This window comes from Penicillium psychrosexuale (assembly GCF_028828465.1).
Source record: "Penicillium psychrosexuale strain IBT 29551 chromosome Unknown utg000003l, whole genome shotgun sequence".
Lineage (NCBI taxonomy): Eukaryota > Fungi > Ascomycota > Eurotiomycetes > Eurotiales > Aspergillaceae > Penicillium > Penicillium psychrosexuale.
In genome coordinates this window covers 1,267,224-1,283,630 of record NW_026643188.1, presented here as the reverse complement: position 1 = coordinate 1,283,630, position 16,407 = coordinate 1,267,224, and the positions used below count along the sequence as shown (strand labels likewise).

The following is a 16,407-nucleotide window of genomic DNA, read 5'->3' as shown; positions in this document are numbered from 1 at the left end:
GAGTACCTGACAGTGGATTGAGCTTGGAAGGGGTAAAAGGGCGGTCTGAAGTTTTCAGATGACAGGGATCAGGGAAAACATAGGGGGCAACCGGGTATCTTATAGGTCAGAAGATCCAAATGATGAGTCTAGTATTGTGGGGTATCACGGACTCAATTCCGACCTGATATTCGGCTTTTTCAGCAGCTGGAATCCCAATCTGCCGCTCCCAGTGGGAGAGGGATGCCTTGCTAGTCAGAACTGACAGTGGCAGGCCCAATCATAATAATTGTTAGCACGCCAAAGTCTCCGAGACCTATATTTTCGAGATAAATTAAATCAATGGTAAGCCACGCTTGGAATTTCCCCAGATGACTTCGAGATTTCCCTAGACTTGTGGATCCACCCCGGATTGTATCATTGGCTTTGTGGGGTTATCCGAATGAATTATAAGCCCTAGTCTAGGTACAGCCTAGGCACTTCGTACGAGAAATCCCGATCCCCTCATCTGACTATCTCTTAGTCGTCTGTGACCAACCATAACCCTAGAATTGGTCAGGCGTTGTGATTCTCCATAACCCCGAGTCTTGCAAGAAAGATGCATCGGAAAGATGTCATCCGATCGGAACTTATCCCGAAGCTGTCCCGAAGCTGCTCGCATCGAATGAGTTTAGGCTATTGTCAAGAGTGTACTGGATAGTGATTCATGCACGACGTCTTCAGACGACCTCGGGTTGGGATTTGGATGCCTTTTTACAAGGTGCTGGGTCATGTGACATAAGAGGGCATATTCAAATATGATGAACTTGGAGATACTTCTGGGGTGCGACATAGATTATCAGTGAGAGAACAGTTTTGAATCAGATTGATCTCCAACGTACGCAGAGGTGGAATAGAATACACCGCCGTGGTGTGACTTGATGACACAGCACCACGTGACCCGGATATATACGGATAATCCCTCGGATTAAACGGATGAACTGCACAGATAGGAGGTGTGAGATTGCATACAAATTTATTCATGTCTGAGGCATCGGATAAAGCTCAAACAGGTTGGCGAATCCCTCGCGCATGCCAAGAATGCCGCAAACGTAAAATCAAGTGCAATGGCCTGACCCCGTGAGATTTTTTGGTCTATGTTCGGATAGTGAATACATGGCTAATATAACACCAGGTGCAAAACTTGCCAACTGCGCAACACACCCTGTATATACAGAGACTATATTCGCCATAGGCGAAAGAAACATGAGAATGAGGAAACCCCCGAGAGGAATTCACCTCGTCAAGCTTCCCCAACTGGAGTGCCGCAGCGCACAGCCTCCGTCATGAATGACTTCCCGAATAGCGTGTCTGCGACACATATGGCATCACCGTCATGTCGGATGCAGCTATACTATGGCCCCACATCTCATTTCTCTCTCATGCAGCATATCTATCGGGATCTCGTCTCCAATCCTGCCTCCCAGCCTGAACCCTCTGGCGGAGTCGAGGAGGCTGGAGCTGGGTTGGATTTGTTTAGCTTTCGTCGCATTTTCTTCGGGACACCAGACTTTCATGAAAACAAGTCCCTCGGGAAAGGAGATTTGTCTATGATGTTCCTGCCGTACGACTTGGCTAAGCTTTTTCTGTCGCGATTTCTCTCCAGCCTTTATCATCTGATGCCACTTCGCCCAAAGATATATTATGAGCAATGTCTGGACAAACTCTACAATTCTTCGCCCACAGACCATCTAGATGCTTTCACCCAAGCGATCCTTCTCCTTGCCATGGCAAGCGCGGCACTTGGCACGGATCATTTTGCCTGGGGTGATGTGCTGTTCGAGCGTGTCAAGGCTTCATTAACCGCGTTTGATGATGTGGTGAACCTTCAGACTATCCAAATCTCATTGCATATGATAAGTTCTTATCACCCTGTCTTGTTGTTTACAGACTGACATACTTGGATTTTACGCCAATTACCAGAATGAACAAGGTCGGCCCAACTCAGCGTTTTTATATTTGGGTTCTGCTTCTCGCAAGGCCTTAGCAGCAGGTCTACATAAGGACGTTCCCCATGATGTTGATCAAACCCCGGAAAATATTGAAGAACGACGGGTAACTTTCTGGTCTCTTTACATCTACGAAACGTGAATTACCCCTTTCAGTTCGATACTTGATGAACTTGCTAACTTCATATATAGCTGGTTCTGCTTTCACGTGGGACGTCCTAGCTCCATCTCTCTTAAAGATGTCGCAATAGAGTATCCGCAGGATCCGTTTATTCGATTGTTGGTGCAGCTTTGCAAGACCATCACTCGTTCTGTTACTGAGATATACGGCCAGCGGCATGAGTCTCTTCTGCACATGTGGAGAGTCGCTCGGTCCATTGCGGATGACATTCGTGGTCATGAAGCACATCTACAACAAGCTTTGGGTCTTGGTCTTGATAGTAGCATCCAGGCGGGATCCATTGGGGTTCGACAAACAATATTCATTACTTGTAAGTGAACAGTCGGTATATTTTTTGACCTTACTCTGACCAGAGCTAGTATACTATCATACTCTACTTCTTACATTTCGCCCGTTCTTGATATTCCGCGGCCATTGGCAGCGCGAGAGGAATATCGCACTCAACCAGTCTAGCGCCCATGTCACAAATTACCCCAGAGAAACACCTTCTTGGCTCAACGAAGCCTGCAACCATGCCATCACTGCTGCCCAAAAAACACTCCATCACTTATGTGAAGCTTCAAGACTCAATAATCTTGTTCTGGTAAATAGACAAAATGTTGTTATAAAAGTTCCACTAACATTATCGTAGGAATTACGATACCATGGGTACTTTTTCGGTAATTCGGTATTTACTCTCATCTATGAGTTCATTCACAACCCGAATGTCGCGCCTGTCTACCTGCCATGGGTTTATGCTTCAATGCAAATTTTGTCAACTATGCGAGCTGGTGACCCGATCGCAAGCACAATTGCAGCCATGCAGACTGTACTTCGCAATATCAACCCATCGTACGAATGGGTACCTCTATTAGCAACAACTGGGGATAACATTGCGCTCCCAGGAGGGACAGCCATACAGCAAGGCCTCACCTCCGACGGCAGGCATCGATTACTGCCCAAAAACCCCGTAATTCCTCAGAACCCGTCAATAGGAATGCGGCCTGGCATATCAAATTCTCCTTGGAATCTCCCACAGGTGGAAACCTTGGAAAATCCGGCAACCGGAGGCTCTGCGGGCTCCGGGGAAGACTTGCTTGATTTTACTCAATCTGACATGGGCTGGGATTTCGATTTCTCCACCATGGACCTGGACGCGTTCTTTTCGGTTTATCAGTCAAATTCTGGCCCAGTCCTCTGACGGGCCTCACACCAAGGAATTTCATAACCTAGAATACGACTCCTTCAAACTATATCTATTTGGTCTCAATCAGGGGGATCATCCACGGAATTAGTAACCGGTGACCGGTGCAAGTGGATCTATATCCGAGGGGTGGATCTAATTGAAGCTCTGAAAGGCGCAAAAATAGAAACTCAGCGAATCAACGATCGTTTCTGACCAGGTGGGTCGCTCATATATCCGTTCGTATATTTCCGAGCACCGCGCCCCAGTGATATCCTCGCTAACACAATGGTCTTTGCAGTTTTTTAGTTGTTTTAAGGCATATCCCCTATCTATCAATTCCGACATGCTTGATGTGATCTGTTAGCAAGACCCACTCTCGGTAATATGGATTTAAAAGCATAGATGCCATAATAAAATGCGCAATATAAGAGTTCTGCTGTCTGCTGCGACTCGACATCATGGTATTTCCCTCCAATCCCACTTTAATTGGTGCGATCGCAAGTAGTCGTTCGTTTTTATTCCAGGAATACAGGCCTCCGTCATGGAAACTCCATCGTCCGGCACAGCAACCCCTGTTGATCTGGAACACGGCGATGACCAGATTCGCAAACGGCTTACAGTCACCTTCCGCGACTTAAATGTTCGAGTTACGGCACCGGATGCTGCTTTAGGAAGCACTTTATGGTCAGAGGTGGACCCGCGACAGATTGGGGCACTGCTTAAGCGTGGTGCCCGCCCAAAGAGGGTGAGCATACTCTACTATGCATCTAGTTATCCTAAACTGACTTAGTTTCTAGACGATCCTCAAAGATGTTGCTGGTCAGGTCAGGCCTGGGGAAATGGTATGCTCCCACAACTCGAGAATAGGAATGTTGTAACTAATCAACATAGCTTCTCGTGCTTGGGCGCCCAGGCTCCGGATGCACTTCCCTACTCAGAGTCCTCTCCAATGATCGGGATAGTTTTGATGAAGTAGCCGGCGAAATCAACTACGGAAGCATGGATCACGAGACTGCCAAAAGGTTCCGCCAGCAGATCATGTTCAACAACGAAGGCATGCAATCTTACCTTGAGATATGTCGAGCTCAATGCTAACTGCACTGCAGACGACGTTCACTTCCCAACCCTTACTGTCAACCGTACAATGAAATTCGCCCTTCGAAACAAGGTTCCCAACGAGCGCCCGGAGCACCTGAGGAACCGCAAGGACTTTGTGCAGAATCATCGTGATGAGATTCTGGATTCACTAGGAATTGGACACACCAAGAAGAACCTAGTAGGAAACGAGTATATCCGAGGCGTGTCAGGAGGTGAACGTAAGCGCGTTTCTCTTGCTGAGGTCCTGGCTGGGCAAAGTCCAGTCCAGATGTGGGATAATCCTACTCGGGGATTGGATTCGAAATCAGCGGTGGAATTTGCTCGAATGCTCAGACGTGAAGCGGACCGAAACGACAAAACAATCATTACTACTACTTACCAAGCCGGAAACGGTATTTATGACCAGTTCGACAAGGTCCTTGTCTTAGCTGAAGGCCGTGTCACTTACTACGGCCCTCGCCGAATCGCAAGGAAGTACTTTGAAGACCTTGGATTCATCTGCCCCAAGGGCGCAAATGTCGCAGACTTCCTTACATCAGTCACTGTCGTTACCGAACGCACAATCCGACCCGGTTGGGAAGAGAAGGTGCCCAATACACCAGAAGACTTCGAAAACTGCTATCAAAACAGCTCCATCTGCAAGGATCAAATAAATTCTATTGTGGACCCTCAGAAGCTGAGCTACGAAGCCGAAGACCTTGAGATGGCAGTATCTAGTGAAAAGCGCAAACAGCATATTCCTCGGAACAACAGTGTTTACACAGCCAATATCTGTGATCAAATTTCCGCTTGTGCTCTTCGCCAGTTTCAGGTTATCTGGGGTGATAAACTGTCGCTATTTGTCAAAATCGGGTCAGCTATAATACAGGCTCTAGTCTGTGGAAGTTTGTTCTATAACTTGGCAGAGGTAAGTAATCCGGAAGCTCTCCACCCGACCCGACTCAAGAACACCTGGCTGACAGTTGAAACATCAAGGATTCGAGCTCGATATTCTTACGACCCGGTGTTTGCTTCTTTCCGGTGTTATATTTCCTCCTTGAAAGTCTGTCTGAAACGACTGCATCTTTCATGGGCCGGCCGATTCTTTCTCGTCAGAAGCGATTCGGATTTTACCGACCTACGGCCTTCGCTATTGCCAACGCTATCACTGATATCCCAGTCGTGGTGTTCCAGGTGACCTGCTTCTCGCTCATCCTTTACTTCATGGCTGCTCTTCAAATGAACGCAGGAAAGTTCTTTACATTTTGGATCATTGTCATTGTACAGACATTGTGTTTTGTACAATTATTCCGAGCCGTTGGTGCTGTATGCAAACAGTTTGGAAATGCATCTAAAATATCCGGCTTACTGTCCACCGTCTTCTTTGTCTATGGAGGTGAGTATTTGAATAGCATTGATACCAAGCATTCCAAACTGACAAGTTGCAGGATACCTTATTCCGTTCCATAAAATGCATGTGTGGTTCCGTTGGATCTTCTACCTCAATCCGGGAGCGTATGCATTTGAAGCACTCATGGCCAATGAGTTTGTTGGACGCAAATTCACTTGCATAGAGCCCGACTATCTTCCTTACGGCACCGGATACTCCAGCTCAGTGTCTGTCCACCGTGGATGTTCAGTCCTTGGAAGTGACGATGAAGGTATTATTGATGGGGCAAAATACATTCAAGAGCAATACAGTTACTCAGTGCATCACATCTGGAGAAGCTTTGGTATTTTGATTGGTTTTTGGTTTTTTTTCATCTTTCTGACTTCTTGCGGGCTTGAACTCCGGAACAGCCAAAGTGGATCATCTGTTCTACTATACAAGCGTGGCAGTGAGAAGACTTGTGGAAAGGAAGAAGGTGAGAAGTCAAAGGAGGCAGATGCTGGCGCATTTTTAGGCTCGGTCAAGCAGTCAACCTTCACATGGAAAGATCTTGACTACCATGTACCTTTCCATGGTGAGAAGAAACAGCTTCTGAGCAAAGTGTTTGGATTTGTCCAACCTGGAAACCTGGTTGCCCTTATGGGAGCTTCTGGAGCCGGAAAAACAACTTTGTTGGACGTGCTTGCTCAGCGCAAGGATAGCGGAGAGATCTACGGATCAGTTTTGATTGACGGCCGCCCTGTTGGAATCAGCTTCCAGCGAACTACTGGTTACTGTGAACAGATGGATGTGCATCTCGAGACAGCCACCGTCAAGGAGGCCTTGGACTTTTCGGCCGTTCTTCGCCAGCCATCGACGATTCCACATGAAGGAAAGATCGCTTACGTCGAGCATATTATCGACCTTCTGGAGCTGCGTGATATCAGCGAAGCACTAATCGGAGGTATGTTCGCCTGATGTCTTGAATTCACTGGACAGCGATACTGATTATTCACAGTACCCGGAGCTGGACTTAGCATCGAACAGCGCAAACGCGTGACCCTGGGCGTTGAGCTTGTTGCTAAGCCCACATTGCTGTTTTTGGATGAACCCACTTCCGGGCTTGATGGGCAAAGTGCGTTCAACATTGTGCGTTTCCTTCGCAAACTGGTCGATGGCGGCCAAGCCGTGCTGGTAAGTTGTAAATAACTTGAAACATATTTTCATCTTACTAATGTCTTAGTGTACAATTCATCAACCATCTGCGGTACTATTCGACGCATTTGACGGTCTTCTCTTACTAGCTAAGGGCGGAAAAATGACATATTTCGGAGAAAGTGAGTTTTAACTTTTGGGGTGATTGGTTGATCAAGCAACTAATGACTCATTTGTGGTTATAGCTGGCAAGGAGTCAACCAAGATTTTGGACTACTTCGCCCGGAACGGAGCGCCATGTCCCCCCGATGCCAATCCAGCAGAGCACATTATTGATGTCGTTCAAGGAGGTGGTACTGCAGAAAAACAAGATTGGATCGAAATCTGGAACCAGTCAGAAGAGCGCAAGCAAGCACTCTCAAAACTTGATGCTCTCAATGAAAGTAGCAAAGATGATTCCGAATATGTTGAAGATACTGCAGATTTTGCGACCTCGCACTGGTTCCAATTCAAGACGGTTTCTAAGCGCCTCAGCATTCATATCTGGCGTTCACCAGTACGTTGCTGCAATGTCATACAAATCAGGTCACAAATGCTGACCTTCACATAGGACTACATGTGGAACAAGATCTTTCTCCATATTTTCGCGGCACTTTTCAGTGGATTTACCTTCTGGAAGATTGGAAATGGCACTTTCTCCCTTCAGTTGAGACTGTTTGCCATTTTCAACTTCATCTTCGTCGCTCCAGGCTGTATCAACCAAATGCAGCCGTTCTTCTTGCATAGTCGTGACATTTTCGAAACCCGAGAGAAAAAGGTGAGTACGCTAGTGGAATCCTACTGCTGTGCAAGTATCGCTAACCCCGGTGTCCATATAGTCGAAAACCTATCATTGGAGCGCCTTCATTGGAGCACAGACCCTGACGGAGATTCCATACCTTATCATTTGCGCCACATTATATTTTGCATGCTGGTACTTCACAGCAGGGCTTCCGGTAGAGGCCAGTGTTTCCGGACATGTCTATCTTCAGATGATTTGTAAGTTACACCAAGTATTCAACGAGCGTTCGTCCGAGTACCTAACATCAAGACAGTCTATGAGCTCCTATACACATCCATTGGCCAGGCAATTGCGGCTTATGCACCGAACGAGTATTTCGCGGCTGTGATGAACCCCGTCCTGATTGGTGCCGGCCTGGTCAGTTTCTGTGGCGTGGTGGTTCCTTACTCCCTTATGCAGCCATTTTGGCGGTACTGGATTTACTACCTGGACCCTTTCCACTACTTGGTTGGTGGGCTATTTGGCGAAGTGATCTGGGATGTCAAGGTCAAGTGCGAAGCATCGGAATTTGTGCAGTTCACCGCACCGTCTGGTCAGACCTGCGGCCAATACATGGCCAACTTCCTCGCCTCACAGACTGGTTATCTAGCTGATAAGAACTCGACTGGGATATGTTCCTTCTGTCCGTATTCGGAAGGTTCCGATTATGCGAAGACGTTCAATCTTCAAGAGAAATACTATTCGTGGAGAGATGTGAGTATACCCTGGTTTATCTGGTTTATCTGGCCTATATTGCGATACTAATTGTTCTTTTAGACGGGTCTCACTGCCCTATTTTGCATCTCATCTTACGCCTTGGTATTTTTGATGATGAAGCTGAGGAGCAAGAAGACTAAGAGTGCTCGTTCTGAATGAGAGATGGCGCCGACCATAGGGCCTTTTTAAGTTAGTGTCGGCATCACCTATAGATAAATTTCAACTTCTAGGGGTACACTTACACGATAAGTCTCTTGTGTACCCAATTTGCTTTCCACTTGCTGTGTTGTAAGATAGTCGATGGTCACATGGCCCAGGGAGCTGAGGTTGCACAATATATATTTCGAGATTCATGGATGTGATTTTCGTCTACATCGTCCCACCACCATAATTAAACTCATTTAAATGTTTGATGCTCAATTCAAACGTCACAGAGTACATGATCTACCGTTTCAATTTCTGTTCGTCTGTTTGCGGATTGAGCCGTTGACTACGGCAGTGGCGGATCCCGAGGTTCCTCCGAGGTTTCCAGTAAGATCGACAACCCACGTGTTGAGGAGGACAAGTAGCAGCCAAACAACCCCCTGGATTCTACACTGTATCAACGCCCCTGGATGTCTTGAATATGCGGTTCGATATTCTTGCGATCCTCCCTCTGGCTGCTAGCGCGGTCAACATCATCTCATCCAATGATGACGGCTGGGCGGAAGTGAACATCCGCGCTCTATTCGAGTCCCTAGGAGCGGCAGACCATTCAGTTGTGGTATCTGCGCCCGCCGAGAATCAGAGTGGCAAGGGTTGTTATGCCTCACTACTCCGTACGTTCCGCTCTTTTATTGACGCGCCACTACAGGGTCAATGGAAGCAGAGCCAACTGTCTTGACTGAGCCATGCGAGTTCAATAGCTGCCCATCTGGCAGCCCGGCCGTGGGATTCAATTCCTCAGAGGTCAGTATCGTCACCGCTGTTACCAGAACGGTAGACTGATCGTATAGTTAAATAGCCCCGACTGGGTTATGTCAATAGCTACCCGGTGACATCAATCCAATACGGCATCAATACGCGTGCCCCTAAATTCTTCAACGGCCCCCCAGACTTGGCTGTCACAGGTCCAAATGTCGGCAATAACATTGGCATCGCAGTTTACTTCTCCGGAACAGTGGGCGCTGCCACCTACGCTGCGCATGATGGAATCCCAGCTATCGCCTTCTCCGGTGCTAGTGGCTCTCAGACTTCGTGGGAAAGCTCGCGGCCTCACTACAGTGATGTCTACGCCGATTTGGCAACCAACTTAACAAACCAGGTGGTTGCTGCTGGCAAACCATACCTGCCGGACGATGTCTGGCTGAACGTCAATTTCGGAAAGGTTTCCGACGAATGCACAAACCCGGCCGATTTCTCTTTCGTCTTGTCCCGCATCCATATCGCAGTCCCATTTCTTACTCCGAATGATGTGACTACGTGTGGCAGATCGAGATTGCCAAGCGAAGTTGAAGTATCTCTAGCGTCTGGGTGCTATGCAAGTGTCTCAGTTGGGATGGCAGCATCGAAGAACGATGCCGACGCTGAGATGCAGGCGATTGTTTTGAAGAAGCTGGGGAATTTCCTGACCTGTCTACCGTGATTGGTGTAAAAAAACAGTGGTGCCAAGAACGTGCCGATCATGTTGATCATCACCACGTGTTATATTCAGCCATGGTGTATTGTTCAAGAGAATATTAGATCTCTGCCAAGGTGCATAAAGACCGCTACTATATACTAAATCTAAACTAGCTTCAATTAAGCATAGATACCCGTTTGGCAAGCGGATAAATTGCGTCAGCTTGTGGGGTGTGGATTTTTTGAGTTAGAGAGACGTAACGAAACGAATCACCGGGCCTGTCGATCCCACGGGCGAACAACAATCTAATTAAGGACAGACTCTATTATCACTCACTATGCTGCATCGGGACTGAAGACCGTTTCCACCGGACTAAACTGCCTGAAGAAAGTGGCCCGGCGATAAGGTACGCATGCCGATCGAAAGGGATGAATACCACATATACAATATAAATATTCCGAAGGAAACCAGTTTGCTCATAGCACGAACTCAGTATGCCTACTTTCAATTTCAACATGATTCCTCAACTGATAGCTGGACTGGCTGCTCTCACTGTTCTGCCTGTGATGGCTAGCCCGCTTGAGCTGACACGTCGAGGAACAGTTGCATCTGACGCAATTGTCGGATTCCCCCAGACAGTTCCAGCTGGTGCCGTTGGCGACCTCTATTTGGCCTACCAGCCAAAGCTTTATGTTGTCAATGGCTGCGTGCCTTTCCCGGCCGTTGATGCAGAAGGGAACACTAAGTGAGCGAAAGAATCTCCTCTTTAACGATCTCCTGGACTCGCATATCTAATATCTGTGATGTAGCGCCGGCCTCAGCCCAACAGGAAGCTCAAATGGTGATTGCAGTACGAGCACAGGGCAGATATACGGTGAGCTTCTTCGGAACTATATTTGAATACCTAGCCCTGAGTAAATTGACTAATGGGCTTCTGTTTGCAATTTACAGTGAGAGGCGCTTCTTCAGGCAACTACTATGCCCTGATGTATTCCTGGTATTTCCCCAAGGATTCGCCTTCGACTGATCTCGGCCATCGCCATGATTGGGAAGGAGTTATTATCTGGCTTTCCACTGATGGAAGTACCACTGCATCGAATATTGTGGCCGTCTGTCCATCAGCACACGGTGACTGGGACTGCAGTACAGATGGCTACACGCTTGATGGGACCGCCTCTCTGATCAAGTACCAGTCCATCTGGCCTGTTGATCATTCCCTCAGCCTGACAACCACTGTGGGCGGCACACAGCCGTTGGTTGCCTGGGAATCATTGTCAAGTAAGTTGCCTAAATATACCCCCAAGTTCTGGAAGCGCAATCTAACATGGAATGTTAAGCTGTCGTGCAAGATGCCTTGGATACAACCGATTTTGGAGCAGCGAATGTTCCCTTCGACGACGGAAACTTTGCTTCCAACCTAGCAAAGGCAACTTTCTGAGCTCGGGTCAAGAAAGAGTTGTTATGAACTGCTTGCTGTCGCCTACTTGGCATACACCATTAGGTTGTGAATACGAATACAATACTATGACAAGGTTACGAGTGTCCAAAGTAATTAGATAAATCTTCCTCTAACTACTGGAGTCTTTCCTCCTAGCCGATAGTGCGTCAACTATATAGGCTTCATCAGTTGCACTCAGTTTCTGCTCATACTTTGAATACACTATTCTGCGACAGGTTTTATATGAGCATTGTGCCATATCGATTCAAGCAGCAGTCGGAAGACACTGATAATACCACGGGTTCATCGAAGAACAGGCTGCAGACGATGCACATGCGGTTGCTCCTGTCCAACCAGTTCCTCCACACTGACCGTAGAGAGTCTGGGATGCTCCGTCCCCACCAGCAGAAGTAGTACTAGTGGTAGCACTGGTAGTGCTCGTCGTGATAGCACTCGTAGTGCTCGTCGTGGTAGTCACTAAGGTTGTGGTAGTGGCCTTGGAGGTTGAGGTTGAGGTTGTAGTGGTCCCGCCGGTCGTAACACCTGTCCCTGTCACAGGTGTACCCGAGGCGGTGATTGCCGAGGTGGTTTGCGTGATTGAGACAGCACCACTGTAAAGAGTTGGTCCTGGGATAGTCTGGATAAAGTGATATTAGCAGGGGAGTGCGAAATCTCAGCGAGCCATCATGCCAATTAACCACTCACATAGGTTGACAGAGACGTGTAAATGTTCACGAGAATTCCAGGATCCGTTGGATTGTACAGATCAGTAGCCAAGATACCTGCTGGCTGATCTGACCCCGAGCCGGTGATTTGTAGGTTGAAGCATTGGGGATAATTTTGGGCCCCACCCTCAGTGCCTGCGCTATGGAGTGCGATCCTTCACAGAAAGGTTAGTTAGTGCAAATTTTTCGAGAAATGAGTGGGATTTACGTACAGTTCGTGTCTCAAGACATAATCCCCAGGTGCGATGTTGGGAGGAATCTCGACCATCCATCCCGAGTTCTGGGCTATGAGCTGATCATCAGCCCAAGTACCGGGGACGGTCGTGTCATCAATTAGTCCGACGGCGTCGATCTTGAAGAACTCGAGCGTGGTTTTATCCACAGTTTCACAGCCACTCGCGCCACAACTAGCAAGATAATCAACGATCGGTCCATGATGCGATTCCGGCCAGTCGGCAGTCCACTGAATAAAGACTCGGTCACCGGCAGCTACTACCGCGTGACCTTTAGCATTAGTAGCGTTGAGATGGCAGATAATATCAGAGGTCGTGTAGGCATCTAGTTTTGCAGAGTTAGAAAGGGAATTGGTCTTGGTCAAAGAGGATGGAATAACATACCCGGAGCAATGAAGCCATTGGCAGTATTTGGGGTACCCCAAGCCACGACGACTGGAGGCGATTCTGTATAAGGATAGCTGTTTATGTCCCATCCATCGAAGGAGACACCGTTAATAACGATGTTGGTGACGTGACCATGGCCCGCAACGAGAGACACAAACAGAGCGGAGCCGAGAAGGCTATACATTGCGGATTTATTGAAATAAGCAGGTTGAACAAGCTGGATTCTCGAAGAAATAGATGCGTTGAGTGGGAATTGGGCAACAGAAGATGGTCATATTTATAGTGATCTAAAGGAGTACAACTTGGTTTCATGTGCTGTGCTCCTGGTCAATATCTCTAATCTGCCTCGGATTGAGAATTCAATTAGTACCAGGAATAAAGACCAATCGGATACACTTTACGCAAATTTAGGACCAAACTGATCATTCTGCACGGAGAATGACTTAGCCTAGGGGTATTTTCGCAAGGAGTCACAACGCCACCAGCGGGGTCGCGCTGACTCCGTGTCGAGATAGCTCAGGATATCCATCAAGAAGAAGTAATCATGCAATGCAACAAGGGGTCAGGCCAGGCGCATGAAGCTGTGGTTGTTTTGGAAGAGAACCTGACACACTGGCCCGTTTGGAGTGTCGGTAGGCGCCCTTGGCACTAGTTTGGGAAATGTGCCATCGAAAGAAGATAGGGGACTATTATTCAAGCCCTGTTATTCCATTATGAATTTGAGATGTTCATTCTTCATCTATCCCGTTGTCGAAAATTGGCGAAACTAGCGAAACTCGCGAATTTGGCGTTTGAGTGGAAGAGAAGGATAATGGATGCGAAATACCGATACCTCCACGAGCAAGATAGTAATATCTGAACTCATGAATCCAGCGCCAAGACGGAGAAAACTACCGAGAGTGAGGTAATAACTCCGTGAAAGTCTTGCGAGTTGCCGCGTTGACATATTTACCATCGGCTTCACATTTCCGCCGGGAGGTTCCAATCGACAACCTCAAGCTAAGAGTATTTCACGTGGGTGAGTTTGAGATATGTTCAGGATCAAACACACAGTCTAATTATGCGATATGAGTGTTTATAGACTGCGGGGTTTGGGTTGTAGATGGAGGTGCATGGTTGGTGGCTTGACAGCTTTAATTGGACCTTGGAACTCGTAGTACGGGGCAACAGCCAAATCGGGTCTATGCAATGATTGGCTATTTCCTACATACCGCCTTTTCCACCGCCCTACAATCGTCTCCGGCAATACACCGGAAATACTATAAGCCGAGACATTCGAAATTCTATTTGTGTGATGCTGGGAAATGTGTCCAGAATGCAATTTTTGAGGATAATGAAAGTATTTGAGGATATAATTGAACACAACTAAGCCCAGTAAGTAAACCAACAAGAAAAATGCACACGAACGCAACCATATTGTGTATCTAGTAGACGTAGCGGAAGTTCAAATTCTCCCGGTCCGTCTTATCCTCGAATGCATGAATGAGGGTTGGATCTGCGGCACTGAGACCTGCCTCAGCCAACAGCTTATCCTTCTTGGCGTTCTCGCGCTTGAGATGGAAGCGTAGGTAGATGACAGCGGAAACCATACAGGCGTAGCAAGCCAGATGGACACTCCATGCAATGTGGTACCGTGGTGCATCCCTGTCAAGGAACACTTGGGGGCCTTTAATCTGTTAGCTAGGAACTAAACTGCTCCACAGGGAAGCTGAGATACTTACCAATTGCGTTTCCAGCGGCCCATGACACAAATGTTGCAGCTACCACGGTGGACTTCTTAGTTTGACCAGCAATATTTCGCGACACCATAGATAACGTGAGAGTTTGGGCCGACCAGAATGACAGAGTAATGTAGTAACTAATCAGAAGGCCCACCTTAGTGGGCAAAGTGGTGTTTTCGACCGTCATAAGGACAATAGTTCCGATAAAAGACCTGTGAACTGTCAGTCTGGCCTCGCAGCAAAACGAAAAAGGAAAAACGTACGGAATGATGAAGCACAACATCACGATCGTATTCTGTTTGAACCTGTTGACCAGCCATGCGGACGACAACAGAACAACAATAATGTAACCACCCAGCACCATAGCAAGTAGCTGAGTTTGCAATACGGTGAAGTTGAAGCTCAAAACAACGATACTGAAGAATGCACCTAGACCGCTGGTAGGGAGGGTGGTGAATATTTGAACAGCACAGTAGCACCACATTTGGGGATCGCGGAAAGCCTCCCACATCTGGTATGCATGGAACTTTCTGTTCTGGATACCTGTCTGATTGGATCGAAGACGTTCTACCATGAGACGTTTGTCTTCCTCGCTGAAGCACTTGGCACGCATAGGGGAGTCAGGCATCCACCAAATGACGAAGAGCCCCCAGATAATGGAGATACATCCATATGCCAGGAAGAGTGCTTGCCAAGACTTGAGCACCTTGTCTGCCCCAATAAGGGTGAAACAGTATGCCAATAGTCCGCCGACAATCTGCTGGGCACCGTTCATCATGTACCTATTTTACCATTAGCTCGATGTACACTGCCTGGTAGACGAGTATTCACATACCAGTATGTTACCGTGGCGGCTTGTTCTTCCCGCTTATACCACATCGAGGAAAGAGTGACGAAAATAGGCTGACAGCAAGCCTCAAAGATACCCAGGAGGGTACGAACAATGACCAATCCAGTGAAGTTCTTGCAGACTGAATGGAGTGCCAGAATCATGCCCCACAGGCAGATGTTGATGCCCAGGTACTTGCCGAGTGGGACTCTTTGGATGATCCAGTTGGTGGGATATTCGACGATGAGTACAGCGATGTAAATACACGTGGTCAACCAGGAGTACTACCAGTAGGAGTGGATTTAGTATGCTGATGGAGAGAAAAGCTTGACAAGTATTCCATACCTTCTGCCCATCCTTCAGATGTGCGTCATCCTTAATCCCCATAATAGCCGAGAAGGACATAGTTCCCTTGTCCAAAGCCTGTAGGAAATATGTGCAAATCATAACAACAAGAATCCGGCGATCAATCATGCGTTTGAGGCGTGTATTTGTGGCATCGTCGATTTCCACCTGACTGTGGGCGGCATATGCTTGGATTTCCTTGTCCACACGGGTGATATCCATGTTATCTTTTGCAAGGTCATCGGATGCCGAGAGAACCTGTTCAACGTGCGAGATGTCTTGCTTGTTCTCGTACTCTCCCATAATAACTTTTGGGTGCTGTTGATGCACTGCCTCGGTTCCCTCAACAGGTACGCTCTCAATCCCCTGCTGGGGGTCATCTCTGCCGTCGGCCATGACAAAATAAAAGCAATATGTGCAAAAAGACGGTTCACCAGGGGAGACAGGTCGGACTTATAATGTGCCGCGCTTTTGTTGCCAGGGCCGTGCATGATCCCAACTAGAAGTCGCCCTAACTACATATGAGATGATTAGGCTGAAAGAGTCATGTGGCCCTTTCGGTAGCTAGGTCTATGGTATTAACCGGAAGTCAGATTCCGTCCAACCAAGTCAAGCAGTCACCCCTTCTCCTTTGCTTCCCCGGCTTTCTTGGCGAACGAGGAGGCTTCACGCTAGTCT

General features: G+C 47.7%; 6 protein-coding genes across 6 annotated transcripts; 4 read left to right on the top strand and 2 right to left on the bottom strand.

Moving 5' to 3' along the window:
* Window positions 1-1,000: 1,000 nt before the first annotated feature.
* N7518_004417 (Zn(II)2Cys6 transcription factor) lies at window positions 1,001-3,328 on the top strand (the record flags this gene model as incomplete). Its single annotated transcript, XM_057185344.1, has 6 exons — window positions 1,001-1,098; window positions 1,154-1,838; window positions 1,909-2,105; window positions 2,160-2,458; window positions 2,508-2,731; window positions 2,780-3,328. 6 exons carry the CDS (start codon window positions 1,001-1,003, stop codon window positions 3,326-3,328), a joined length of 2,052 nt encoding a protein of 683 aa, XP_057042114.1.
* Window positions 3,329-3,854: 526 nt separating this feature from the next.
* N7518_004416 (putative ABC multidrug transporter) lies at window positions 3,855-8,610 on the top strand (the record flags this gene model as incomplete). The annotated part of the gene is made up of 13 exons (XM_057185343.1): window positions 3,855-4,058; window positions 4,111-4,155; window positions 4,205-4,335; window positions 4,388-5,318; window positions 5,387-5,786; window positions 5,839-6,723; window positions 6,778-6,953; window positions 7,003-7,096; window positions 7,160-7,470; window positions 7,525-7,731; window positions 7,793-7,952; window positions 8,009-8,448; window positions 8,512-8,610. The coding sequence occupies 13 exons, from the start codon at window positions 3,855-3,857 to the stop codon at window positions 8,608-8,610; spliced, it is 4,083 nt and encodes a 1,360-aa protein (XP_057042113.1).
* A 466-nt stretch (window positions 8,611-9,076) lies between these two features.
* On the top strand, window positions 9,077-10,075 carry N7518_004415 (5'/3'-nucleotidase SurE; the record flags this gene model as incomplete). Its single annotated transcript, XM_057185342.1, has 3 exons — window positions 9,077-9,248; window positions 9,305-9,399; window positions 9,455-10,075. The coding sequence occupies 3 exons, from the start codon at window positions 9,077-9,079 to the stop codon at window positions 10,073-10,075; spliced, it is 888 nt and encodes a 295-aa protein (XP_057042112.1).
* A 470-nt stretch (window positions 10,076-10,545) lies between these two features.
* N7518_004414 (NPP1 family protein) lies at window positions 10,546-11,489 on the top strand (the record flags this gene model as incomplete). Its single annotated transcript, XM_057185341.1, has 4 exons — window positions 10,546-10,796; window positions 10,861-10,925; window positions 11,003-11,329; window positions 11,389-11,489. 4 exons carry the CDS (start codon window positions 10,546-10,548, stop codon window positions 11,487-11,489), a joined length of 744 nt encoding a protein of 247 aa, XP_057042111.1.
* Window positions 11,490-11,754: 265 nt separating this feature from the next.
* N7518_004413 (putative endo-1,4-beta-glucanase) lies at window positions 11,755-13,018 on the bottom strand (the record flags this gene model as incomplete). The annotated part of the gene is made up of 4 exons (XM_057185340.1): window positions 11,755-12,126; window positions 12,195-12,369; window positions 12,427-12,772; window positions 12,832-13,018. 4 exons carry the CDS (start codon window positions 13,016-13,018, stop codon window positions 11,755-11,757), a joined length of 1,080 nt encoding a protein of 359 aa, XP_057042110.1.
* Window positions 13,019-14,258: 1,240 nt separating this feature from the next.
* Window positions 14,259-16,125, bottom strand: N7518_004412 (uncharacterized protein; the record flags this gene model as incomplete). The annotated part of the gene is made up of 5 exons (XM_057185339.1): window positions 14,259-14,500; window positions 14,556-14,767; window positions 14,819-15,337; window positions 15,391-15,668; window positions 15,730-16,125. 5 exons carry the CDS (start codon window positions 16,123-16,125, stop codon window positions 14,259-14,261), a joined length of 1,647 nt encoding a protein of 548 aa, XP_057042109.1.
* Window positions 16,126-16,407: the final 282 nt, after the last annotated feature.